The 21,928-nt window shown below is 48.2% G+C and overlaps 1 protein-coding gene across 14 annotated transcripts; it reads left to right on the top strand.

The window, feature by feature from the left end:
- Nucleotides 1–43: 43 nt before the first annotated feature.
- On the top strand, nt 44–21,729 carry Brme1 (break repair meiotic recombinase recruitment factor 1). 14 transcript variants are annotated; one of them, NM_001400966.1, is made up of 10 exons: nt 44–363; nt 811–858; nt 6,951–7,055; nt 11,521–11,695; nt 14,172–14,250; nt 15,230–15,334; nt 16,500–17,645; nt 19,706–19,803; nt 20,997–21,089; nt 21,323–21,729. In NM_001400966.1, the coding sequence occupies exons 2-10, from the start codon at nt 831–833 to the stop codon at nt 21,447–21,449; spliced, it is 1,956 nt and encodes a 651-aa protein (NP_001387895.1). In that variant the 5' UTR covers nt 44–363; nt 811–830; the 3' UTR covers nt 21,450–21,729. The 14 variants fall into 14 exon arrangements, 13 of the variants coding, with proteins under 13 accessions (NP_001387895.1, XP_006255393.1, XP_063134031.1 ...); XM_039098077.2 differs by having other exon boundaries at nt 273–363; nt 6,938–7,055; XM_006255331.4 differs by lacking the exon at nt 6,951–7,055 and having other exon boundaries at nt 225–363.
- The last annotated feature ends 199 nt before the right edge of the window (nt 21,730–21,928 follow it).

The raw sequence follows: 21,928 nt of genomic DNA, 5'->3' as shown, positions 1-21,928 counted from the left end.
CGTAGGGCGAGGCCTCGCGGGCGGGAAAGAGACGGAGGACTGCAGGTGTGAGGGCGCGGCAATGTGACGTCCTGAGGGCCGTGGCTCAGCTGCTGCACTCTGTTCTGTCAGGCTTTGTGGTGGATTGGGTGTGAGCGTACCTGCTGTCCCTCTGTGGGGCAGGTCTCCAGGAACGGAGTTCACAGTGTCAGGCCTCAGGCCTTTCTGCCTCCCACCGCCAGTTTGCCACGCGGTCCCGTGACAGCTTATGTGGGTATTTTCTCAAAACGTCACACCAGTGACTTAGGGGACTTGTTCCCTCTCAGATTCAAGTTGACCTCGTCCCGACCAAAGACAGCAACTTCCGTTACTGCTGTGGCCCAGGTTGGTTCTGGCTTGCCTTGGGACCCACAGTCTGAAGACATTGGTTGGAAGACACTCCGACCCGGGGTAGCCCTCCTAAGGCGTTCAGTGACTTTGGTGGGTCTCCAGAGACCTCTCAAAAGCTTCCAAGTACCCCATGTCCCAGATAATTAAGCTTTGGGTGGAGGAGGGGGAGAAACATAGTTGTCTCCAACCCAGAGACTTGAGCAGGGATGAAGAGGAGGACAAGATTGTTCCTTCACACAGGGAAAGGGTATGAATGTCTACCTGGCCATGATCCAAGATGGCTAAGACCTGGCGTCCCACCCAGTGTCCTGCTGAAGACCAGGTGACTCCCCTCATCAGGCTGTCAGATGGGCCCAGTGAAGGAGGGAACCCCCCCTCCCCAAGTACACATGGGGACATTCAGTGCTGGCAACAGTTGTAGAGTTTGCTTGTTGTTTTCAGATTTCTCAGGGAAAGATAAAATGAATAAGAAGAGGCAGCGGAACTCAGGTATTTGGTTTATTCAAATTGGCTTTTTCTTTATTTTCTTTCTTTATGTCTTCATTTGTTTCCAGGCCGGGTTTCTGTTTAGCCCTGGTTGCCCTAGAAGTCGCTCTGTAGCTCAGGCCTCAAACTCACAGATACACCTGCCTCAGCCCCAGAGTGCTGGGATTAAAGATAAAATGGGATTCACCCCTGCCTGGCTTCAAATTGGCTGCTTAGTATTTACTTATTTATTTGAGGTACTGGACACGGAACATTTATCCTGCGTGATAAAACCATGAAACTACATCTCTGACCCAAATTGACCTTTTTTAAAAAAAAATGTGTGTTTTTGAGATGGAGGAGGGGATTCTTGACATGTGTGCTGACTAGTTTTATGTTAGTTTGACACAAGCTAGCGTCATTTGAGAAAAGGGACTCACGATTGGGAAAATGCCTTCAAGAGATTTGCCTGTAGGCAAGTCTGTAGAACATTTTCTTGGTTGATGGTTGATGTGGGTGAATCCAGCTCGTTGTGGGCAGTGCTGCCTGGAGACCAGTAGTCCTAAATTACATAAGAAAGCACTTTGCTGTGGGGCTTAAGCCAGCAAGCAGCATCCTCCAGAGCCAGTCCTATGAGAGTTCCTAAGGTTCCTGTAAAAGTATAAGTGGAATAAACCCTTTCTTCCTTGACTTCTTTTGTTCATAGTTTTATGGGTTCTATCACAATAGAAATCCTAACTGAGGCCACGTGTAGTCCTGGCTGGCTTTGAGCTTGTGATCTTCCTGCCTCAGCTTTTCCAGTGCAGGGATGATAAGCCTGAGGCACCAAGCCTCAGTGTTTTGATGTTTTGTAAATAGGATCTCAGTATGGGGCTGCAGAGGTGACTCCAAATAAGCATGAGGACCTGAGCCCAATCACCAGAACCACATTTATAAGCCAGGCATGGTTAGCCCTAGTTTGTAATTCCAGTGGCTTGCTGGGAAACAAGTCTAGCCTACTTGGCAAGCTCCAGGTCAGAGAGAGAGCCTCATAAAACAAGGAGTGGGGCAGGGAAGATGGCTGGGTGAGTACAGTGCTTGCTGTGTGAACAAGAGGACTTGAGTCTGTACCCCTCCGACACTCACATAAAAGCTGGCTGTGCTGGTGCGTGCCTGTACCCTAGCACTGGGGACGGGGAGTGGAGACAGCTTATCTGGACACACCAGGGACCTCCAGGTTCAGTGAGAGATTTTATCTCAAAAAACGAGATGTAGGACTGAAGAGATGGCTCAGGGGTTAAGATCAATAACTGCTTTTCAGAGGACCCAAGTTCATTTCCCAGAATCCACATGGAAGCTCACAACCATTTTGTAACTCTAGCCCCACACCCTCTTCTGGCCTCTAATGGGCAGATGCAAACACATACATGCAAGCAAAACACTCATGCAAATAAAATTAACCTTTTTTAGAAGATACAGATAAAGGAAGATGCCTACTAGTGACCTCTGACTCCATGTACTCACTTATGCTCAGGCAAGAGCACTGGCATACAGATGCAGGTGAACACACACACACACACACACACACACACACACACACACACACACTAACTAAGGTGGAAGGCTCCTGAAGGAGGACACAGGGCATTGTGTTCTGGCCTGTATACATGAACTCCCTCCCATAAACTGTCTTGCTCAGACTGACCCTGAATTCCTCCTGGGCTCAGGTGACTCTCCTACCTTAGCTGTCTAAGTAGCTGAGACCACAATACCACCACCACACCCAGCTCTCCATAGCACTTAATTGCTGCTTCTCACCAAAGCACTAATACAACAGTCTTAAGCACCTTCAAAGATAGTGAAACCTTAGTACAAGCTAATAAGAATAACAGAAATTATGGAAAAGATTATAGTTAAAAAAACAAACAAAAAAAAAACTTTCTAGTATTTCCCCTAGCCTCTGGTTTCAAGGCTAGGGGATCAAGAGGTTTTTTCCCCACTTAAGGTTTCAGGGCAGAAATGTAACCACCTCAGAGATCATTCCTGCAGAGGACTAATACTAGATCATCTGGTATGTGACTGTTTCTGATCTAGATCCCAAAAATGTGGTTTTAGTCTCTGTTCACTGTAACTATGGATAAGTCTGTACCCCATTTTCCAATTAAGTAAATGAGTGACAGCAAATGTACCTACCTTGGTTTATTTTACGTTTTTCGGTACTGGAGATGAAGCTAGGGCCTTATGCTCTGAGGCAAGTGCTCTACCATTGTGATTTACCCCTAGCATAAAAGCCAGATAAAGGCACCCTTTGGTCTTCTGACTGACCCTGTGTTCGTGGATGTCACTGTAGCTCTGTGCTGATGTGAACTATGACTGACAGAGTGTCTCCAAGGGTAGCCATCTCATGACCTGCTGACCTTGCCCTACTTAATAATAATAAAATCCACTACTGTCTATGGGACCCACCTGCCCAGAGTGCCAGCAAGCAGCTACCACCTCTGCATCCTATCATAAGGAAGGGGACGCTTCCAGTCCCTGATGTCCTAAGTTATCACGTGTGTGTATATATGGGTAACATTTCTGTGCCCAAGTTTTTTTGTTTGGTATATTGTATGTGGTTGTGGGAGAAAGATGCATTTTTCCCCCTTAAAACTAAAGACTTGGGGGGTTGGGGATTTAGCTCAGTGGTAGAGCGCTTGCCTAGGAAGCGCAAGGCCCTGGGTTCGGTCCCCAGCTCCGGAAAAAAAGAAACAAACAAACAAACAAACAAAAAAAGCAAACAAAAAAAACCCCTAAAGACTTGGAGTCTGCCATTTCTTGGTTGTACTGTGGTTTTCCCATTGCCAGCCCCCACCCCCACCCCCACCCCAGGTCCCGGAACTTGAACACCTCCCCTGTTCCTTTCTCTGGATTCTGAGTGAGTTTAGGGAGCCCAGGCTCTGTCTCCTCCCACTCCCATGAGAGGCCACCATTCCTCACATCAGCTGGTTTAGCAAAGATCCAGTGGGACCTTGATGCCCGAGTGGCTAGGATGTGGAGATTTTGAGTTGTTCGTACCTTTCTCGTGTCTTCTATTATAGTTAATAATTGGTCACACATTAAAAAATGGATTTGCCGGGGGTTGGGGATTTGCCAGTGGTAGAGCGCTTGCCTAGGAAGCGCAAGGCCCTGGGTTCGGTCCCCAGCTCCGAAAAAAAGAACCAAAAAAAAAAAAAATGGATTTGCCATAATTAAGTGCTATAACATTTATGCCAGAATATAAAATATTAACGTATTTTACGCCAGACAATAAAACTCACTTTTTAGGGAATGAGGAGTAAAGTAACCTTGTGACCATGAAGACATGAGTTCGGTCCCCACAGTTTGTATAAAAGCTAGGTGTGGTGACACATGCTTGTAATCTCAGCACTGTGGTGGAGGAGCAAAGATGGGTAGATCCTTGGAACTTGACTGTCGTCCAGCCCAGCTTACTTGGCAAGCTCAGGTGAGTGGAGAAAGAATCGTCTTACTGTTCTATTGCTGTGAGAAGTCGCCATGACCAAAGCTTAGGAAGCATGTAATAGGGGCTTGCTTACAGTTTCAGAGTGAGTCCATGGCCATCATGGTGGGGAACACAGCAACAGTCAGGCATCAGAGCAGTAGCCAAGAGCTTACATCTTATCCATAGGCAGCAGGTCTAGGGAAGGTGGCAGGGAGGAGGGGACAGAGACAGAGAGATAGAGACTAGGCCTGACGTGGGCTTTTGAAACCCCCAATAAGGACACACCTCCTTCTCAAAACAGTTCTGTCAACTAGGGACCAAGCATTCAAATAAATGAGCCAGTGGTGGCCATTCTCATTCAAACCACCACAACACCCAAAGAAGGCCTCTGCCCTCCATACATGTGCACCATATATATTTTTTTTAAACTTTAATTGGGATAATTCAGTGACTCAAGATGCTTGCCTCCAAGCCATTCTAACTGTGTTTGATCCCAGAACCTACATGGTAAAAGAACAGAACTGACTCCCACATGTGCCTCCCTAATATACAAATAAATAAATGTAATTTTTTTGAGACAGGATTTCTCTGTATAGCCCTCACTGTCCTGGAACTCACTCTGTAACTGTAAACCAGGCTGGCCCTCAAACTCACAAAGATCTGCCCGCATCTGCCTCCTGAGTGCTGGGATTAAAGGCATGAGCCACCACCACCCAGCATAAAATAAAATTATTACATTTATTTAAAAACTAAGCTTTTTCTTTTTTAAGTGCAGGGGTAAATCCAGCCCTGGGACAAGCAGGCCACCTTTAGAATCTTGGTTCTTGCTCAGCTGGGAGGGGGAATCTAGCTAGATCCTTTGGGGATAGTTGGTAATGTTTGTAGACATTTTTTATTTTCACACTGGGGGAAGGATATGAGGGAAGATGCTGCTGGCATCTAGTAAGTGGCAGCCATGGCCACTGCTCCAAATTTACCTTTCCCAGGACAGCCCTGAGAGCACAGTACCCCAGCCACAGTGTCCCCACGGGAATAGCTATGCATCGCTCGCCTCCCTGGACAGTCCAGCAAGCTCACTTGTTTGCAGTGCTGGAATGAACAGGGTGCTGGGGGTATGGCTCAGCTGCAGAAGGCTCAAGCTCCTTGTCCTTTTAGACTTAAAAAACCATTATGTCACTTGTGCTGGCAGTGCTTGGGAGTCTGAAGCAATTTGAGGCCAGCGTGGATCACACAGTTGAAAAAGCCAAACTTCATTTTGAAATAATTTGGGGGTTACTGATAAGTCTCAGAAATAGTTTAAGGAACCCTATCTTTTCTTCTCTAGCTTCCCCTAGTGTTAGTATCTAACAGAATATAAGAACAGTGGTCAAACTATTAAGAACAGGAAACCAACCTCATTATAGTGCTACTTTAATCCTCTGCTGTGTATAGCTGGTCTCACTCAGGACTCCTACCCGTAACAGACTACACGATGCCCAAGTGCCTTACATAGAATAGAACACTGGAGTGTTTGCGCAGCATCTACGAGTAACTCAATCCCTGAATGACTAAGAGTACTGAGCAGGATATAAATGATATGTAAATTACTGTATTACTTGGGGAGGTGGCCAGGAAATGTCTCTACATGGTTAATATAGGTGTAGTTTTTCTCCATCTCTGGTTGGTCAAACCTGAAAATGAGGAACCCACAGCTTCAGAAAAGTCTGCACACTCAAATCCTGGGGGGAGCAGGGGTTCTCCCACCCAAACCTCCTTCCCATGTGCGTGTGCGTGTGCGTATATGTGAATGTCTTAGCGGATATTCATATTGAGGCCAGATGGCAGCATCAAGTGTCTTTCTCAATAGCTCTCCACTTTACTTTTGAGACAGGGTCTCTCACTGAACCTGTAGTTTCTCAGTTCAGTACAGCTGTTTTCATCTCTATCCACCTCTGAAAACTGGAGTTATAGACAGAGACGTGATTAGCTTGGCTTTTATGTGGGTACTGGGTATCTAAACTCAAGTCCTTACATTTGCTGACAGTCATCTCCCCAACCCCTGTGGTTTTTTTTGTTCTTGTTGTTGTTGTTTTTGTTTTTTGTTTTTTTCTTTTTTTTCGGAGCTGGGCACCGAACCCAGGGCTTTGCGCTTGCTAGGCAAGCGCTCTACTACTGAGCTAAATCCCCAACCCCAACCTCTGTGTTTTTACTGAATACAAGCACCTTATACCACACATGCTGACTTACCAATTCTGGGTTGTTTTGTTGTTGCTATGGTCATTGTTGGATGGTTGGTTTTTGGTTTTTGAATCAAAATTTCACTGTGTAGCCATGGCTGTCCTGGAACTTGCTCTGTAGACCAGGCTGGCTTAGAACTCAGAGATCTACCTGCCTCTGCCTCTCGAGTGCTGGGATTAAAGGATTGTACCACCACCACATGCTTTAATTGTTTTTAAGTTTTTAAGTCCCCACAATGGGCTCTGCTTATTAACAAACAATGTAAAATTTCTTCCCTTGAGAACCCACGAGTGTAGCTGAGTGGTGGGACATTTGTCTGGTATGTGTAAGAAAGGCCCTGGTAGCAAATAAAAAAAGAAACCTTTTTCTTCATTTGAATAATAAACACAGCTCAGTTAGTAGAATGCTTGTGTAACATACATGAAGCTCTATGTTCTAGCTCCAGTACCACATAAACCAGAAGGGGTAACGGACAGCTGTAACCTCAGCGCTGGGGACCTGGAGGCAGAAGGATCAGAAGTTCAAGACCATCCTGAGCTACATAGTGAGTTTCTGGCCAGATTAGCTGCCAGGTTCTACCATCCCCCAAAGAAAGAAAATAAAACTTCCCAGGTAAAAAACAAACACTTAAAGCATGCACACACCAGAGGAGGAGGAGGAATTCCCTGGAGTTGGAATTACAGGCAGCTGACATGGGTGCTGAAAACCCAACCCAGGCACCTCTTGGAAAAGAGCAGAAGCGTTCTATCTCCTCATCCTATGTTTTTTGTAGGTTGGTTGGTTTGTCTGTTTATTATTATTATTATTGTTGTTATTATTATTATTACTATTACTACTACTACTACTACTATTTATGTAGTGTAGTCTATATGAGCGCTTGTACTAGAATTATAGGCCTGTTGATCGCAGTGGCTTTGAAACATCCAGTCTTCCATGAAGTACTGCAGCTTCCCTGTTACTAAGGTAAGGTATCTGAAACTTAAAAGCACTGTCTTGGGGCTGGGGATTTAGCTCAGTGGTAGAGCGCTTACCTAGGAAGCGCAAGGCCCTGGGTTCGGTCCCCAGCTCCGAAAAAAAAAAAAAAAAAGAAAGCACTGTCTTTCCTTGGGGGGTGGCTAAACATACATTCATTCATTCATTCTTCCTTCCTTTCTTTCTTTCTTTCTTTCTTTCTTTCTTTCTTTCTTTCTTTCTTTCTTTCTTTCTGAGACAAGATCTTACTGTGTAGCTCACTGGTCCTCTATATACAGACTCTGCAGGCCTCGCTTACCTCTGGTATGTCACCACCCCTGGCCATGAGGGAGGAATTAAGAATTGTACTCATTTTTCCCTCGGTGAGACAAAAGTGATTAACAGCTCATACTTGTTTTATGCAGAGGGCCCAGGTCACTTGGAGGCACAGAGATTTCTCTGACTTTCAAGGAAAAAACTGAGGACAGCTGGGATCATGGCATGAGGACCATGGCAGGTCACCTCTCTTGGCCTTGGACTGCATCCCTAGGGACCTTTTTCTGTGTGTCCCCCCCTCCCCCGATGGGTCGGACAAGTAGGAAGAAGGTGGCCCTTTGCTTCCTGCATCTCCAGTTTTTGGTGTGGAACATGAGGTTCTGCCTTACTTGATTTGAATCAGTCCTGTGAGGGACAGGTCATAGAAAGTACTGTCGACGGCTGTCGATGCTTTGGTACAAATGTCCATTGAATCAATCTCAGGCAACCGACCGAGCAAGGCTATTATTTTGTCTTTTGTGGCAGAGTGAGAGGCAGAAGCATAGACATCCTCAAGAACGTCCTGGGCCACAGTGCTGTTTAGAGCAGGCACCTATGGGAGGGGGGCCTGGCATCAGTGTGAGCAGAAGATGGAGACCCAGGAGCACTGGACACCTGCAGGATCTTAGTGAGGTCAACGTATGTTATGAGACAGCTCAACAAGTGCACAGCACCAGAGGAGCAGAAAAGAAAGAACTGGAGGACTGGGACATAGCTTAGCAACAGAACACTTTAACATGTCAGGGTCTTTAGTTCCATCCTAGCACTGTTGTGTGGTTCTGTGTTCATGTCTGTGCATGCAGGTATAGTGCATGTGCATTATGGGTGTGCCTATGCATACATGCATGTAGGTAGGTATAGTGCATATGCATTATGGGTGTGCCTATGCATACATGCATGTAGGTAGGTATAGTGCATGTGCATTATGGGTGTGCCTATGCATACATGCATGTAGGTAGGTATAGTGCATGTGCATTATGGGTGTGCCTATGCATACATGCATGTAGGTATGGTGCATGTGCATTATGGGTGTGCCTATGCATACATGCATGTAGGTATGGTGCATGTGCATTATGGGTGTGCCTATGCATACATGCATGTAGGTATGGTGCATGTGCATTATGGGTGTGCCTATGCATACATGCATGTAGGTATAGTGCATGTGCATTATGGGTGTGCCTATGCATACGTGCATGTAGGTATAGTACATGTCATTTATGGGTGACTATGTATACAGAGGCCAGAGCAATGTCAGGTGTCTTCCTCAGTCACTCTCCACTTTATTTTCTGAGTCAGGGTCTCTCTCACTGCCCCAGAGGTCACCAGTTGGGCCGTCGTGCTCCAGGGATTTGCCTTTCTCCAGCCCTCCAGAGCTGGGTCACAGATGGATGCCACCATCCCTGGCTCTTACATTTGTATTGTGTATTGTTTTTCTATTTTGTTCTACTTGTCTGGAAGAAGCCCAAGATACAGTAGGTACTCTATGAATGTGTAAAGGACTCTTGAATGTGTAGGCTCTGGAATTGAACCAGATCTTGTTCTTGGTTGCTTAGCCACAGCTTTCTTGCCTGGAAAATGTCACCACAGGTTGTATGTGATGGTGTCCTCATCATCCCTGTACTTGGCAAACTGAAGTAAAAAGAGTTACCAGATCAGGGCCAGCCTGGGCTACAGAACCTGACCTTTTCTGAGGACATGAGGAAGGATGGCATAATGGAAGCACTTCGCCTCTAAGTCTCTTCATAACACACCAGATCTTAGGAGTGTGTGTGTAACTTATTGGAATGTGCATTTGCTGTGTTCACTGAACACAGGCTTAGAATGGGGCTGGGTCTGAGAGCCCAGCCATGATTGATGGCATCTGTGCAAGTGAGTATCCTTCCTTCAGAAAATGGATATTCAAGCCAGGGCTGGTGGCACAGGCCTACACTCTATAAAGAAAGAGACTGTGAGCTAAATCTTGCCTGGGCTATAGAGAGAGTGCAAAGTCAGCCTAGGCAACTGTAAGACCCTACCTCAAGAATGTAAACAGAAGTAGCTCCTTGGTAGACTCTTGCTTACCTAACCTATGTGAGGCCCTGCATTCAACCTTCAATACTGAGCTGGGGGCAAAAGGCGAGTGTGTGTGTGTGTGTGTGTGTGTGTGTGTGTGTGTGTACACAAACACACCTAGTTGTGTGATGTCCTATACATTCATTCTCCAGTACTGGCAGGGAGAATTGTATTTATGTCTACACATGACACACATAATACTGGGTGTGGTGGCATATGCCTGTAATCATAGCTACTTTGAAAGGGTGAGGCAAGGGGATCACTCCTTAAAGGGAAGGAAGAAAATATTTCATAAGTAGTTTTAGGCTGCCAAGGACAGTAAGGACAACTCCTGTTTCACTGAGTGACAGGGAAGAGCTGACAAGACATAAGAGACCAAGAGGCCTCCTATACCTTTGGTCCTACTTTTTCTAAGATATACTCTGCAGTTGTCTAGGGCAGCTTGTGGACTCCAGGTTTCATTGTCTATGCCTGATGAGGATATGTTCTAAAAGCTTAGTTTTTTAAAACAGGATCTCATGTAATCCAGGCTAGTCTCATACTTGAAATCTCTCTACTTCAGTTTCCCAGGTGCTGGAACTGAAGGCGTGCACCACCACACCGGTGGGCTTCTGTGTGTTTCGTTATCACTTTGGATCACTGAACATCAGAGCGGTTCTGTACATTCCTCTATCAAAACAGAGGAAGACACAAAAGAACAAACTCTCTTCACATGCAGCTCAGTTGTAGGGAGAAGGGAGATGACTAATGCCTCAGAAACTAGCAGAACCACTGTCATGTGAAAAGGAAAGCCATGATAAGAAGTAGAGGCTCATGGGGACCTCGTCTATGGCTCCAGCTGCCATACGTCTCCCAGGGGAAAGATGGCTTGGTCCCACTTGTCCCATGTGGCTTGGAGTTAAACTGCTTCAAGATTCAATCTCAGGACTGGAGGATTCTCTGTTCTTCCAGAGGACCTGGGTTCAATCTCCATTTCCCACATATGGTTCACAAGTGTCTGTAATTCCAGAAGATGTTCTCTTCTGGCCCCTTCAGGTTCCACACTTGAACACAGATATGCATGTAGATGAAATACCCATTCACATAAAGTAAAATAAAAAAAATACAACCTATTCTATCTCAGTCATAGCCAAACTATGGATCAAGCCAGGGCACTGGCTCTGTTGCTGAAGCACACAGGAGCTGGCACACTTGGAATCCCAACACTGGGGAGGCAGAGACAGAACATTTCCTGGGTTGCTGGCATTTAGCCAGCCTAGCCTTCTTGATAAAATTTCAGGGCCCAGTGAGAATCTCTGTCTCAAACAATAAGCTGAGTGACCCCCTAAAAAATTATACTATGTTCATACAAAGTCCTTCAATTAGCTTCCAAAATGCAGGTCACCTGTCCTTGTATTTTGGAGGCTGAGGCAGCAGGATGGAAAGTTCATAGCCACTCTGGGCTACAGGGTAAGAGCCCATCTTAACAGAAAAGAAAAAAAAAATCTAATTGTATGGCCATATGAGGAAATGGGCCCTGCATCTTGAGTGGGGCTCTCTCCCATCTTCCCACCACGGTAAGCATCAGAACTGGCCTTCTTGCCCTCATCATAGACCCACTCACCTAGTCCAGCTGTGGTCCTGTTCTGCTATGCTGACAGCTATGCTAAGCCTGCTTGAGTCCCTGCCCCTTACTTCCCTCTCTAAACCAGGGGGCAGCCTCCATCCCTCAAAGCCTTCTAAGAACCCACGGCTGAGAGACCCCCGTGGAAGCCCCCAGAGGTCCATGACGGTCCATTCACACCACTCCAGAGAGTCAGAAGACAGCTCAGAACCTGCTCCTTCTGTAGAGCCAGCTGGGGAGGAACCACAACCGGCAGCTTCCAGGTAGGTAGCTCAGAACTCTCCAGCAGGCTCGTCCCTCTTCAGTCATTCACAGCAAGCCCAAGGGAACGACAAGTGGTCCGAGATGACCAGCCACCACTGCAACCCTTTCTGGGGCCTTGGCTCAGGTCTTTATCTCATGGTTCTTTTCACTGGAGAAAGGTCACAGATAACATCAATTCCATCTCAGTCTCAACCACACTACTGGAAGAAGTTGGGAAGATAGTTCAGGTGGTAAGGAACTTGTGCAAAGACCTAAGTTGCCCATGGGAAAAGTCTCAGTGGTGGTGTGGTGTGCTCCTGTAATTCCAAGGCTGGGGCTAGGACAGCTGGGTCCCTGAGGCTCAGTGCCAGCAGTCCAGCCTAATTGATGAGCTCCAGGCCAGTGAGAAACTGTCTCAAGATGTTTTGAGGATGACACCTTAGGTTGTCCTTTGGATTCTACATGCATGTGTGCACACATATGTACACACATGTATAAGAAAATCAGGCCAGTCATAATGACATATGCCTTTAATCCCCTGGGAAGCTGAGGCAGATAGATATCTGTTAGTCTGAGGCCAGCTGTGTTACATAGTGAGACCTTATCACCAAAAGGAAGGAAGGAAGGAAAGTGAACTAGGAGAAACAAAATGACTGGTAGCTGACATCTTTGGGGAAGATATTGTGGCCTAGGTGATCACATTTACTGAATTATAGGTACCGAGGCATGTGCTCACTCCCCACAGCTGCTCTGCATGTGTGTCTGTCTGATTTCACATCACAACAATCTTGCTAACAGTGGCACCCATGAAGCCACAAATATTGGTTCCTCAGACTTGTGTAAGCCACATGTCACCTAAGCCTTCCTCCCAGAAAAGCACAGAAATGCAATCCTCTACTCACTTCTAGGCCAGTAGGGATGGCACTGCTGTGTGGCCTCCCAGTCTACAAAGACCAGAGGAGTTGGGAGAAGGATTCTACCTATCCTTTTTTATTTTTAAAGATTTATTTATTTATTATGTATGAGTGCATGTAGCTGTCTTCAGACACACCAGAAGAGGGCATCGGATCCCATTACAGATGGTTGCGAGACACCATGTGGTTGCTGGGATTTGAACTTAGGACCTCTGGAAGAGCAGTCGGTGCTCTTAACCACTGAGCCATCTCTTCCAGCCCAGATTCTACCTATTTTGAGTTTTTTTTTTTTTTCCGGAGCTGGGGACCGAACCCAGGGCCTTGCGCTTCCTAGGGAAGCGCTCTACTGCTGAGCTAAATCCCCAACCCCGAGCTATTTTTTAAAATACATATTTCCCTAAGAAATACCTATATACAGCAACAGTCACAGAAAAGAAAGTCAATATAAAACATAACTTACAATGTGGGGGGAAGCTTGTCAGTGTCCAGAGCCACCCAAATGACTGCAGTGTGCAACTGCAGGGCGGGATAGAGTTCTGAATGGGAACTGTTGAGCATGACAGTTCTCCTGGACTACCCCGCACCTTCATTCCTTCTGAGACACGGTCTTACAACATAACCCTGGCTGGCCTGGAACTTGCTGTGTAGACTAGGTAGGCTTTGAACTCACAGAGATCTACCTGCCTCTGCTTTCTTCGTATTGGGGTTAGAAGTGCACACCACCATGCCTGGTTAAGATTTTCTTTCTTTTTCCTCCCTCCCTCCTTTCCTTCCCTTCTTTTTTAGTGTGTATGGATGTGAAAGGAGGTCAGAGACATAACCTAGGGTGTCTGTTGGTCCTACTTTGCTTGCTTGAGGCAGGTTATGCACAGACCAGCTGCTCACAAGCTTTCAGGGGTTCTCCTGCCTTTTCCTCCTTACATCTCCTCATAGGGGTGCTGGGATTACAGGTGGCTGCACCTCTCCCCCAGTGTTTATTCAGGCCTTACACATGTCTGACAAGGGCTTTTACCCGCTGAGCTGTCTTCTCAGATTTTTTTTTAATTGTTAATATTGTGCTTTGTATATTGATCTTGTGTCTTTGTAAATCTCACCCTTTCAAAGCAGGTAATCTGGAGCCTAGTGGTAAAGCACTTGCCAAGCAGGTGCCAGGCCCTGGGTTCTATCCTCAGCCCCATGGGAGAGAACAAGGAATTGATGTGAAAGGACTCTCAGGGCCTCCCTTGAAGATTCAGAGTCACTTTTCATCTAGGTTCTTATCCCTCTTTATCCTTTGAGTGTGAGAGAGAGAAGGTATGCATGGGTGTGCTGTGGTACACGTGTGTGTGTGTGTGTGTGTGTCTGTGTGTGTGTGTGTCTGTGTGTGTGTGCACATGTGTGTGTGCGCCCCTATGTGTGTGTCTGTGTGTGTGTGCACATGTGTGTCTGTGTGTGTGTGTATGCGTGCGTGTTGGGGATAGAGCTCAGAGCCTCACATACTATGTTCCTCCCCTCCTGGAGCTGCACCCCTGACCACCCTCTGTCTTGCTATGTAAATGATATCTGGAAGGACTTCAGTCCTTCTCTGCTTCTTTCCACTCAGCTGCCCAGTGGAGGACACAGGAGCTGCCTCTGACCTCCCAGGATCACCAAAAGAGCTGGTCCCCCTGCCTCCTTCCCAGGTGAGCCTCCTGTTTTAAGTTCTATATCCTGTTCATGGCCAGCAGCACCTTATTGCCCACAGGGCCGCAGAGACATGCAGGAGTAAAGATAACAGTTGTCTGTGAGCCTACAAGAATTTGAGAAACAGAGGCAGGTGAACCTCTGAGTTCAAGGCCAGCCTTGACTAAACAGTGAATTCTAGACTAGTCTGGGCTACAGAGTAAGACCTTGTCTCAAGAAACAGGGTAAGGAGCTAGGCGGTGGGGGTATATATCTTTAATCTCTGCACTCAGCAAGAAGAGAGGCAAGAGGATCTCTGTGAGTTCGAGGACAACCTGGTCTACAGAACTGCTAGTTCTGTAGGGCTACACAGAGAAAACTTTGTCTCAAAAAAACCCAATCAATCAACCAATCAATCAATCAATAGTGAATGAATGAATGAAACAGGGTAAGGTTGGAGATGTAGGTAAGGGATGTACAGTTGGGATGTAGCTCAGTTGGTGGAATGCTCGCCCTAACATGCAATGAAGACCTGGGTCTAACCCCAAGGCTGCATAAAACAGGTATGATGTTACCTTACCTGTAATTCTAGTACTTCAGAGGTGAGTATAGGAGGACCAGAAGTAGAAGGAATTCAAAGTCAACTTCAGCTATACATCAAGATCAAGGCCAGCCTAAGCTATATGAAATCTCATTTCAAAACCAGAAATCCAGGGGTGGTGGGAAACCTTAAAGTAAGCAAGAGCTGAGCATGGTGACACATACCTTTAGTCCCAGCATTCAGGAGGTAGAGGCAGCCTGGTCTACATAGTGAGCTCCAAGACAGCCAGAGCTACATAGATAGACCTAGTCTGAAGAAAAAGCCAAAGTAAGGGCCAGTTTGGTCTGTACCCGAGAGGGAAATGCTTCCTAGCAGGCAGGGAAGTGCCATCCCTAGGCTGGTCTTTCTGAGACCCTGTCCTTTCATATCATTGCTTTGTTCTTATGTCCCTTTTACAGAGCTCAGTGGGGAGGTTTGTCCCTCAGTTTGCCAAACCAAGGAAGACAGTAACTAGAAAAACCAAGGCATGGGAAGAGGATCCAGAGAGCTGCACCACAAGCCAGGTAAGAGCCTTCCCTAGGTTGGCTGCTCCTGCTGATCGACCTTGGTCTTCCTGGAGTTCTCCAGCTATCTGTCTGGGGGGTACTACTTGTCAACCATCACATCTAAGGTCACTGAGGGCACCGTGACATGCAGTTTGCATGGAAATAGTCAGTTCAGAAAGGAAGGCCTGCTCCCAGAGCCTCCTCTGCTTCTTGGGGCTTCTGTGCAAGTCAGGAGCCGTGTAAAAAAATATGAGGGCTGGAAAGATGGTTCACCAGTTAAAAGCACTGGCTGCTTTTCCAGAGAATCTAGATTCAATTCCCAGCACCTGCATGATAGCTCACAATGATCTGTAACTCTGGTTCCAGAGGACATGATGCCCTCTTTGACCTCCAGGGCACCAGATATGAAAGTGGTGCACATACAGCGGTGCAGGGAAAATCTCTGTATCATACACATAAAATAAAACGTGTGTGTGTGTGTTGTGCATGTGGAAGAAAGCAACTCTGTGTAGTCTGTTCTCTTCATCAGCTGGATTCCAAGGATCAAACTCAGGCCATTAGGCTTGACAAAGTGCCACCTATACCATCGAGCCATCTCACTGGCTCTGGTACGTCTGTAAGTGGACAAGCAGCTGGCAAGATGGATTAGCTGGTAAAGGCACATGTCACCAGATCTGACAATCTGAGGACTCTCCTAGGAGGAGAGACTCCCACAAGTTGTCCTCTGACTTCCATATGTACACCATGGCACATATGTGTGTGTACCAGCATGCGCACATACATACTTACACAACAAAGATAACACAGTAAGCTGATGAGGTGTACCATTGGGTAGCAGAGCCTTTAACCCTTCACTGACTCTGGCGTGGGTATAGAACTCAGGACCTTGTGCAGCTAGGCAAATGTCCTATTATGGAGTCACCCCACAGCCTACCACCTGGAATGTTATACTCTGAGATTCTGAGTGCTTGGTGCTGGCAGGGAGGTTCCCATAAAAGGAGGGGTGTGTGTACCTCCTGTCCTCCTGCCTTAGCACAAAGCTCTGCCTAAAGCAGCTTCCACAGCCCTGTGGTACCCAGTGGTGGGTACAACTATCTGATCTTGAGGACAGGGTCCTCAACTGGAAATGTTCTTCAGAGTGCTTGCTTATCTACGTCCAGGGCTGAATCTTCTATTTCCACAGGAAACAACGCCAGAGCTAGGTGCCCTAGAAGCAGCCAGCCAACCACAGAGAGAGTCCCTGAGGTTCCCTCTCCATGATGCCAGAAGACCAGAAGACCAGACACAGCCAGATGGTACCCTCTCAAAGGAGAGGACCAGCTCACTAGATACTGGAAGCTTGGAGAACAATGGTTTTGAGATGGCCACAGTTCAAGACAGTAGTAGCCAGGGAAGAACCCTGTCGGCTGCTGCTGCTGAAGGCAGGGAGGCAGATAGCAGCACCCCACAGGAAGGAGGTACCCAAGGAGGGGAAGCAGAGGCCCAGCATTCTGGGGAACCCCAGGAAGGAGAAGACATCCTCTACACTTCAGCATTAGTTCCTGCCTCAGATCCTACCATACCATGCCTAGAGACCTGGTCTGTGGCTCAAGACCTCTCTGTCCCCACACACATTCTTCACAGCACAGCTGCAGCACCCAGCTTCGGTAGCCCAGCGGGTGCCTCTCTTATGGACAGCGTCATTACAGAAGTGAGCTTAGATCTCTCTGTGCTGCAACACAGTGCACTAGAGGTGGGCAGCCTGCTGGGCTCTCCAGATGGGCAGATCCCTGATGGAGGCTGCAGTGGGACTCTTGCTGAGGAGACCCCAGCAGGCAGCAAGGAGACCAGATGGAAAGAGAAGTCCCCTGGTGATGAGACCCTGGCAAACATCACTGAGACTGCAGTACCTGTGAAACAAGAGCCCATGGTGGAAGCTGGAGATTCCAGCCATATAGCCCAGGAAATGGGTCCTGCCGTCAAGACCAAGGACCCTGGCTCTGATGGACAGCTGCCAGGGGATATAGGAATGCTGCCTTTACCAGCACAGCCCATGGATGAAAAGGTGGTGGAGTTAAGTGGCCTAACTTATGATCAAGACTTGGAGGGCCTCAGTCTGTACCCTCATACCCCCTCTCAGCTAGAGCACACTTGTCTAGCTAGTGACCCTCCCCAGAGCTCCAAGGCCTGTCACAGCAGCCCAGACATTCCTGTACACCCAGCAGGGAAGCAGCAGCCAGCTCCCAGTCTCAGAGACCAGGCTGCATGGCAGGAGTCCTCTGCAATGGAACTAGACTTCCTGCCTGACAGCCAGATACAGGATGCCCTGGATGCCACCAACATGGAGCAGGTAAGAGCTCTGTACTCAGCGCACCCTGGCACCATTAGGTAGCAAGATGGGGCTAATGTGTCTGACACTGTTTACACAACATAGGTGTCTAAGGAGGGGGGTGGGGGGATCACAGCAGCTTTGGGCAAGGTAGAGCCTGGTGCACCTATGCCTCCCGGAGTCTAAAGCTGCTCTGCCTTGGGATAGGGAGCTGGGTGGCTACGAGAGCATTCTCCCAAAGAGCCAAAATTTCACACTGCGCCACAACCTGCCGTTGAGATACCTATTAGTCCATTTTGACTCTTTGAGGGGAGCTTTTCTTTTTTTAAATTTTTATTAGATATATTTCTTTACTTACATTTCAAAGGTTATTCCCCTTGAGGGAAGCTTTTCATTAGACAGAACCCCTCAATGCAAGCAAAGAATTTTACCTAGTGTTCAATCCAAGAAATAGGCAACCGTGCTTTAAGACCCTGGGTTCCGTCCTGGCACCAAAAGGACGAAGGAAAAACACACTTTTCCATCCTTGTTGGGGAACTGCTGGACTATACTTCCCAGGACAGTGGACCTGAGGTATAGCACAGTGTGATTTGTCTTAGCACTGTGAGAGGCCTGTGTTCTATCCCATCTTTGTAAATAAACCTATCAGGATCACAGGAACCTAGCACAGCCTGTGTCATACTCAACAGGCAGCACCAGCCTGGGAGCTGTTAGCTTTGACATCAGGTATCCCTGAACAAGTCAGGTGACCTAGCCACTGAGCGTGTTCTCAGGGGAAGGCAATTCAGGAAGACCGTCCAGCTAGATGGCAGAGGCTGCATCTCCCAACATAGGGACACCTACGATCAGAACAGGGGTCCCTGCTGACCTCACACCCAGCCACACCGCAGTCTCAGAAAGACATGCCGTTCAGTCGCCCTGCAGTGACAGTCTGACTTGTACAGTGCTCTCCTACCAGGAACTTTTCCCCACACTTCAGTGTGTTGGTTTGAAGCTCGTGCAGCTGGCATGGCTGAGTGGCATGAGTGGGGCCCTGGGCTCTATCCCTAGTACTTGAGGAAAGAGATTCTTTGGTCCCGCCTAGAGTTTTGGCTGAGGTTTCCAGGGCTTCCAGTGCCATAGCCCCTTCTGTCAAAGGCAGTACCCCATGGGCCTGGTAGAGATGTGGTCCCTTTGAGGGGAGATTCTCCTCCCCACAGCTAAGCAATGTAGTGTGATAGGCAAATGTTGAACACCAGATTTTATTTTACTTTACATGGGTCTTGCAAGGTTACCCTGGCTGGGCTCAAATGATCCTCCCAGTTCTATACCACCAGTCTAGCCAGTCTCTTCAGGAATTCCCACGCCAGACTTTTTCCCGTATTGGACACTTAGGCCTTAGGCAGGCAACATCACCTCCTTTCAGCTGCTGTCACCTGGGTCTCACTTTGCAGGCCACACTGATCTCAAACCCCCAGTGTTCTCCTAGTCTCCCAGGCACCAGTGTTCTGTGTGTCCTGGCTCTAGGGTCTTAAAGGAGGCAGGATCTCAGACTTAGTGATGAGACTCACACAGGGTATCCTGAAACAGGAGGCTGGCCCCAAATTCACAAGCATCAGTCTTGTTCCAGACCCTCAAGTTGCTAGAATTACAGATGAGCACTGCCTTGCCTGGTCTTATTTCTTGTTTTGTTTTGTTTTGTTTTGTTTTGTTTTTTCAAGGTCTCAGTACATTATATAGTCTTGGCTGTCCTAGAACTCGTGTGTAAATCAGACTGTCCTTGAACTCACAGATCTGCCTACCTCTGCCTCACAAGTGCTGGAATTAGAGGCATACACCATTGCACCTAGCTTTGCTCCAGGAGCTTTAAAATACTTTGAGACACTTCCATAGTGATCAGGATAAAACACATTAGTGTATCCCACAATGCACATCGGCCTGTTGCAAGGACAAGGAAGAGGACAGCAGAGCAGCTGTGCTTGGAGCCCTTTGCTGGCATCATGCTGCTTTTGGAGAAGTTCAGCTAAGGAGAAGTCTTGGGTGCTGTGGATGTTTCCCTCTGCCAGGCTGGGTGATTCATATACTGAACCTACTCCTTCCAGGGCTTTCCTTCAGGGAATATGTCAGACCCTGGCTGGCCTGTCCCTAGCTCATATGCCATCGGAGGATCCCCAAAGGCGGTGGCCAAACCTCAGCCCAGGTAGGCTTTCCAGTCTTCAATCCGGAATGGGAGCTTGCCCTGTCTTTCAAACTACCATGCACCATATGTCCCTCAAGGGAACTCAGGTGCCCTTGGTTCACACCCAAAGAAGGAAGGGCCTGTCCGTGGGAGCTGAGTCCCTCTAGCACCTTGAACTGTTCTAGCCTCTTTGGACATGGGTATCCTAAGAGGAGGAGCCTGGGTGTTCCTGAGTCACATGAACTGGTGTCCAAGCAGGAGGAACTGTGGTCAGAAACAGTCTTGAGGCTGCCATCAACTCTGGCCCTTGGAGCCCTCCCCCCCCCCCCCCGAACCTGACAGTGTTTCTGCAGACTTACAATTTACTGCCAAGTTTCTGTTTGTGTCAGGCAATCATGGAGGAGGCTGGGGTGCCAGTGTGACCTCTTTTTTCCCTTTCCCTGCTCCAGCCTCTGCCCTCTGTAATGTTCATCCCTTCTGCCCGTTGTTACTGCCCGTTGTCAGCACAGCCCCTCCCTGTGGCTCAGTTTCTTCCTTCAGTGTACCAGAAGCAGGTTAGCTCTGTTACCCACTGTTATTCAGGAACATTTCAGCTTCCTGTTGGTAAACAGGAGCCCCCAAATTGGGCCCTGGAGTCAGTTGGTGGCCTGAGGCTGAGTGTCACTTGAGGAAACCTGAGGGCCAGATGGGCAGCGCCATCAGGTGTCTGGGGCCTGTGTAGCAGAACTGGGGCTCCCGAGTATAAAGCCAGCTGTGAACCAGAGCTGACGGTCCTATCCAGTCTGCACAGCCAGGCTGCACATCCTTGAGGAAATGCAGTGGCATGCCTCCTTTACTGTCTTGAGTGATCCTAGGGAGCAAATTAGTGTCAAATGACCAAGTGTTGAGAACGGGACAGTCCACAGAGTTAAATTTGACTATCAAGACAAACTGGGAAAGAATAATCCAGAGTCCTCAGAGGCACTGAAGAATGGTCAGGAATTCAGTATGAGCAGAGACAATGGGAAGGGCCAGGGGCCAGGTGAGGACAGGTGGTGCCCATTATTTGGGAGGGTCAAGGAGGGTTATGGCACCAGCCCTGGTGTGGCAGTCCATGGTGGCAGGGGTTGGAGCTAGGATATTCAGGGCGGGATGGGGTGGGGAGTGTTCAACACAAGGAACGCTGGATCATCCTGAGCTCTTAGGCCACCCCTTTCCTTCCCATTTCCTGACAGACCCCATGTGGGAACCTGGGCCCAGGAGCCCTACAGGATGCAGGACGCAACAGACACGGTGCGAGGCCTTGTGGTAGAGCTCTCCAGTCTCAAGTAAGGGCAACTCAAGTTACCAGAGGTTACAACATCGAGTAGGAACTGAGGTGGCATTCCAGGTGTGGGTGAGGGGGTAGTGTGGCCCCGGCCCAGGCTGTTTCTGTCTTGCCTCACTGCACCTGCCATTTACAACACACCTGTGAGGAGCCACCTGGCAGGTGTGGCTGAGACAGGGTCCTGTGCAGTGGCAGGGCACAGCTAGTTCCACCCTGTTTCTGTTTCTTCAACAGTCGACTGATTATGAGCACTCACCGGGACCTGGAAGCCTTCAAGCGCAGGAAAACCAAGTCTCTGCCTTACCTGACTAAGGGGTTAGGGAGCCTTGCTAGAGGGGATCAGGGCTGGAGGGACTTGTAAACTGCTGTAGCCTGTGGGGGTCAGCCTACCATAGCTTATAGGCAGGAGGCTGAGGGTGGCTACTCCCATGGGACAGGGTGCCTGAGCTTTAGGAAGTCATCTGACAGAGCATGGCCCTGCCCCAGATGCTCATCCAGGTTTGAGCACCCAGGCTCCTGAGCTGAGCTGCAGTTGTCTTTGTTTCTGGAGGGGAGCGTGCCCTCTGTTCTGTCTGTCCTTCCCCCATGCTTTCTGTGAGTTTTGGGAAGGCAGGGAATAAATGATGCAGTTGTGAGCCTGATCCGTAGCTGTGTGGAGACGTCCTGGTCCTTATGTCCTGCCCATACACCTCTCTAAACTCAACTGGCCTGCAGTTGCCTGCAAAGGCTACATGTAGGGCTAGCCAGAACCACTCCTGCTAGAGCAGGGCTGCCACAACACAGGGCAGGAGCTCCTCATAGCTCTAGAGAATGACGGTGTGTGGGGGTAACACATCTACA

Source organism: Rattus norvegicus, chromosome 19 (assembly GCF_036323735.1).
Source record: "Rattus norvegicus strain BN/NHsdMcwi chromosome 19, GRCr8, whole genome shotgun sequence".
NCBI classification, from domain to species: Eukaryota; Metazoa; Chordata; class Mammalia; order Rodentia; family Muridae; genus Rattus; species Rattus norvegicus.
The sequence above is the reverse complement of the archived record's forward strand: the minus strand, read 5'-3'. Positions and strand labels throughout refer to the sequence as shown.

Excerpts from the sequence above, each read along its gene's own strand:
- Brme1 (XM_017601425.3), top strand. The coding sequence starts at position 11,331 with ATGAGGAAATGGGCCCTGCATCTTGAGTGGGGCTCTCTCCCATCTTCC. Across the intron at positions 15,335-16,499 it reads AGAGCTGCACCACAAGCCAG|GAAACAACGCCAGAGCTAGG; the intron begins GTAAGAGCCTTC and ends CTATTTCCACAG. Across the intron at positions 21,090-21,322 it reads GTAGAGCTCTCCAGTCTCAA|TCGACTGATTATGAGCACTC; the intron begins GTAAGGGCAACT and ends TTTCTTCAACAG.